General features: G+C 43.7%; 1 protein-coding gene across 1 annotated transcript in view; it reads left to right on the plus strand.

Moving 5' to 3' along the window:
- Nucleotides 1-7: 7 nt before the first annotated feature.
- The window catches only part of LONP1 (lon peptidase 1, mitochondrial), a 17,752-nt gene continuing 12,584 nt past the window's right edge, over nucleotides 8-5,175 (plus strand). The window contains exons 1-7 of the mRNA XM_010183557.1: nucleotides 8-109; nucleotides 1,858-1,946; nucleotides 2,357-2,476; nucleotides 3,202-3,430; nucleotides 3,987-4,048; nucleotides 4,590-4,719; nucleotides 5,147-5,174. Coding sequence (XP_010181859.1) covers nucleotides 26-109; nucleotides 1,858-1,946; nucleotides 2,357-2,476; nucleotides 3,202-3,430; nucleotides 3,987-4,048; nucleotides 4,590-4,719; nucleotides 5,147-5,174 — 742 coding nt within the window. The 5' untranslated portion in view covers nucleotides 8-25. The remainder of the gene's footprint in view (nucleotides 110-1,857; nucleotides 1,947-2,356; nucleotides 2,477-3,201; nucleotides 3,431-3,986; nucleotides 4,049-4,589; nucleotides 4,720-5,146; nucleotide 5,175) is intronic.

The raw sequence follows: 5,175 nt of genomic DNA on the forward strand, positions 1-5,175 counted from the left end.
GGTCATGACGGCGCTGACGCCGCTTATGGTCCCAGAGCATTTCCCCAACGTCCCCCTCATCGCCGTGACGCGCAACCCCGTCTTCCCGCGCTTCATTAAGATCATCGAGGTGAGGGGGGCCGGGCTCGGCGAGGCGCTCTTGGGGCTGGGGGGCGGCTGACCGCCGCCCAGAGGTTTTGCAGGTTTATGGGGCCATTTTGCAGCCGGTTGACCGGCGTTTTCAGGTGGGCGCTGTAACCGGCCTCGGCGGTGGCTGAACTCGTCTCCCAGGTCCCGGCAGTACCAGGGGTGCTTCTTTCCTCAAGGCCGGGCTCTTCGCCCTTATGGATTTCTTTTAATCGTGTGGTACTGGGGAGGGTGGCAAGGTGTGCAACGCTCTGTGGCCTTTTGCTTGTCAGGGTTTGTTTCTGACTGTGTAGCCTGGCCAGATCGGACTAATGGTTTCTCTGGGGTGGTCAGGGACTTTGGGTTTCGTGAGTGTTGCATCAGCATCAGTAACGCCACTTCTGACGGGGGATGGGGGGGTCAGTGACTCACGCAGAAACTCTGTCAGGGTCTGCTGTCTTCTCCGTGTTCTTTTTCTGAAGGTTAAGCAAACGTGTCCTTGGTTTAGCTTCGTAGCTTGCATCATAGCACCAAGAACAGCGTTTGTGAAGGCATTAAACCGTCAGCTGCAAGAAGAAAGCATGAATTCAGTATAGAGCAACACTGCTGTGGTGGGAGGGGATGCTGAGGGTGGTAATCTAACATGTCAGAGTGTCATCTTTTCCCTCTGCACCTCTATATGTGTTTTTTAGAGCCATAAATTTGATCTTTGATATATGACTTGAGCTCACAGGCCAGAAATACTTTTTCCTCCTGAAATGCACCGTTTTGGAACCACTACTCACATTTTTGCTCTACTCTGCCATTTCACCAGTCTGATTGTGGAGCAAATGTAACAACAACTGAGTCAATAGTTTTCTGTTCCTGTAGTGTTATTTATCATAATGTTATTTCTATGGTAGTATTTTTCTGCATGTCCAAATCTAATATGTGCAACTGTTAGTGCCCTTTTAGATGTGTTGGGGAAGGAGAAGATTATGTATTATCTTGATCTTTAGGCACACAATCTTATGACACTTATGTATGTCATGAATTTCAGTGCATAGGTTGTGTCTTACATTAATTGTTAAATACTCTCTCTTATTCTGTGAATTCATTGTGCTACCATTGAACACGTTGTTTCCTCAGAATGTGAAGTCTCCACAGTGAATGTGGAATTATTGATTTTCTTCTTTCTATTAATGTCTGTAACACCAGCAGGCATAGTTTTGCTTGACAAAATTAGAACAGGATTAGAACAGGCCAGCAACAGTGGTGGTGTCCTGCTGCTCTGGTCGGTGTTGAGCAATGCAGGTGATATCCATCACTATGAAAGAACACTCAGTGGTCGGCAGTGGGACTTCGTGCAATGCCAGAGTTCACAAGGGGGTATTTTCTTGGTCACTGAGCGTTCAGCCTGCTGGGATAACAGGAACAGTGGTGCTGGGAGGTCTGGCAGTAACGGGTGCATGGCAGCCAGAGAGCAGGGGCGAGTAAGGAAGTAAAGCAGGAGAAATGGTGGCTGGGTCTCGAGTAGGCTGGCGGGTGTAGGTGTGCTGTTGAATGGAAGGGGCTTTGGAGGAGAGGGTTTGAAACAGAGTGGGTGGGCAGAATTCAGGCAATGAGGGAGGGGGGATTGGACTGGCTCCCAGTAAGACAGGAGAGCTGGTACATACAGGTGTATCGTAGGGTTCACCATGCCTGGCCTTTCCCACTGAGGGTGCAAAGCTTACAGAAGATCCACCACTGACTTCATACCTGTTGTTGTCCTAGGTGAAAAATAAGAAGCTGGTTGAGCTGCTGAGGCGGAAAGTTCGTCTTGCCCAGCCTTATGCTGGTGTTTTTCTTAAAAAGGATGACAAGTAAGTAATTTCTCTTGATCCTTTTAAAAAAAGTAAAAATAAGCTATTTCCATGGCTAGGCTGCATTTAGACTAAAATTCCAATCTGAAATTCCCTGCCTTGGATAATATTGCAGAAATTGTGTGTAGACCTGAACCATCCTCTTATTATGACAGTTTTCATTGCCAGCACTGCCAGGAGTTTGAGTTCTGTTTTAGAAAAGGCCACTGTTATTTGGAAAGGAGATGAACTGTCCAGGTAGTTGGGTGATTTGGAAAGAGGTTACATGGTGGTAACAGGGATAAAGCGCAGTGTCTTTGCTCCTGAGTCCAGTGTAAAGCTCTGCAACCAGTGATTGTTTCTTTCTTTTTTACTCTTACCTGATTTCTCAAGATTCTGAATGTCTACTGCAATTTTTTTTTCCTCAATAGCAATGAATCTGATGTGGTGGAAGATCTGAATGAGATCTACCAGATGGGAACTTTTGTACAGATTCATGAAATGCAGGACCTTGGAGACAAGTTGCGTATGATAGTCATGGGACACCGAAGGTAATTACTTGTTCCTCCATTGCATCTCACCAGACTTCTGTATAAACAAATACATCTCTTTATTGTTTTCACCATGTAAATGCATTTTCATACACAGCTCCAGATCAGAGCTGTTGGTTCATGTAGCTAGAGAAACAAACTCCTGAGCAGATGTACTAACAAGCAATGCCACAGCATGCAACCAATGCAAATTCACCCTTAGTGATTGTTTGGTTCATGTGCTGCAACTTGTCACTGAGAAGTCAGGCGGTCTGTGATGCTGAGCTTTGTGTACATGTGTATGTTCACCAACATTATTTAGATTATTTTTCTTTTAATCATTAGAAATCTGTTTTGTAGTTCTGCAACTGGTTTAAGCTAACACGGTTTATGATAAAGGCGCTGTCAGCTGCCCTTGGCCTCTCATTCATGCACCAGGAGGCTAATTCAGTGGTCAGTTAACTTTTTTGTACAGCAACTTAGTAAATTGTGAGTAAGTTTTTTGTAAATTAGTGAGTAAGTCCTTATCAGCGTCTACCTCTTGATTATTACTGTTTTACTAAATCAAGCCTTACTTTGATAAAATGAACCAAAAGCTACATCTTGTCAAAATATGTACCTGTGTCAAAATTCAGAATTTTAGTTTACTCAAAATACAACTTAGACTCTTTCCTTTCCAAGCTGACAAGCTGAAATCACTTATAACAGAGGAGAATTGACTGTAGCTGGTGTCTTTTGGCTTTCAGGATCCGTATAAACAAGCAACTCGAGGTTGAGCCCGAGGAGCCTGAGAACAAACAGAAAGTTAGAAGGAAACAGAAGCGTTCTAAGAAAGAGGCTGAAGAGGAGCCTGGAGCAAAGGACCAAGCTGTTGAAGTGATACTAGATCCTGTAGCTGCTTCCTCACAGGAAGTTCTCATGGTAGAAGTTGAGAATGTGGTTCATGAAGATTTTCAGATCACAGAAGAGGTTAAAGTGAGTGAATTAATCATACAAGCCTGGACTTGTCCTGTAGAGTTGCACCTTTGTTTTTTGCTTAAAAGGAAGAGTTCTGAAATTGGGCTCTTAATTTCAGGCTTCAGAAACCAGTTTGTTGTTCTCTGTGTGTGTGGGATTATGTGAAAATAATGATTTTTCATTACAAGAGCTCAATTTCCTAGAACTGGCCACTTCAAAAAGGTGCTGAATGAAGAGATTGGGCTGGGCTTAAATCTGCATTATATCCTCTGTCAAACTGAGTCTTTGTTCCAAGGTGACTTGAGTGGTCATCCGGACATATTTTCTGGCCAAGAACCGGTTGTTCTGTGTGTGCAGGAAGCCAGCCTGTGCCCTTCTTGCCTGTCCTTGCCTCCCAGGGGGAATAACTGCCCCAGCACCGAGTACCGTGACAGTGCAGCACGGCCCGTGGGTGGCCAGGAGCTGTATTTCTGTGCTCCTGTGCTGGAGAGGTTGGCAAATGTCACATTTATTCTGAGGCCTTGTCTGTCCTTTTCCAGTCTTTTTGTTGATTCTTTTTTTGTTGTATTTATAGGCACTTACTGCAGAAATTGTGAAAACAATCCGGGACATCATTGCCTTAAACCCCTTGTACAGGTACGTGTTTCCCGTGCTGGCCTGCTTTGGGAACAGCATGAGTATACTGAGATTTTCTATTCCACTTGTCCCTTTGCTGTAATGAAGAAGAGAAATTTGCTGAATTGTCACCTAGCATTTTGTTTTGGGATGTAAGATTAATCATCCATTGCTGAAAACGGGGGAAGTTTTGAAAACCTGATGCAAATCCTATGGCAGGGGATCTTGGTCTAAGTGAAGCTCACTGCAATAAGTATTGTGGTCTGGTCTGTATAATATGAGCATAGAAAGAGTCTGAGCATACTGGCACACAAAAATTTTGCATACCTGTTAAGAGAGCATTTCGTAGATTTTGTTTTATTTGTCAGTGATTGTTCCTGTTATCAAGTGATTTATGTGTTACTGAGTATTGCCTTATTCATTTTTTTTTAAGTTGTTTTGCTTGACACTGAGCTATGTTTCATTTCTTTACTGTCATAACAAGTAGATAACTCTATATGGATACTCCCTTATAACTGTAAAAGTTTACAGGGCATTTTGGTGTCTATTACCATTTTTTCAGAGAGTCTGTACTTCAGATGATGCAGGCCGGACAACGTGTGGTAGATAACCCTATCTATCTGAGTGACATGGGTGCAGCACTAACAGGGGCAGAGTCACAAGAACTTCAAGACATCTTGGAAGAAACCAGTGTAAGATGAAGCTTTTAACTAACGCTCTGTCAACTGAGTCAAAAGTATGTCTGTTATATGTCGTGGTTTATTTACCAGCCTCAGTGCAGAGGGGACACCAGTGCTGTGTTTGCTGGTAGGTTAACACCCGTGACTAGTTTCCTGTTGAAGGATATAGTAAGTCATTAGTAACTTGCCTTAAGAGGAAAGACTGGATGCTCTGCATCTTTGGTGTCAAGTAATTTTCTTTGGTTGGTGAAATTTTCTTTGGTTGGTGAATTTGCATTGGTTGCATGCTGTGGCATTGCTAAACAGTTTGTCCTTCCAGATCTGCAGGTGCTGGAGAGCTCTCCCAGACAACCCGTTGGAGCTTTTCATTTGCCCTTTCTCACTGGGATTTGACGACAGTATTGTGTCTGAAAACTCATTTTGTATCTGTCTTTTCCAGATTCCCAAACGGCTTTACAAAGCTCTTTC

Source organism: Mesitornis unicolor, unplaced genomic scaffold (assembly GCF_000695765.1).
Source record: "Mesitornis unicolor isolate BGI_N332 unplaced genomic scaffold, ASM69576v1 scaffold3444, whole genome shotgun sequence".
Lineage (NCBI taxonomy): Eukaryota > Metazoa > Chordata > Aves > Mesitornithiformes > Mesitornithidae > Mesitornis > Mesitornis unicolor.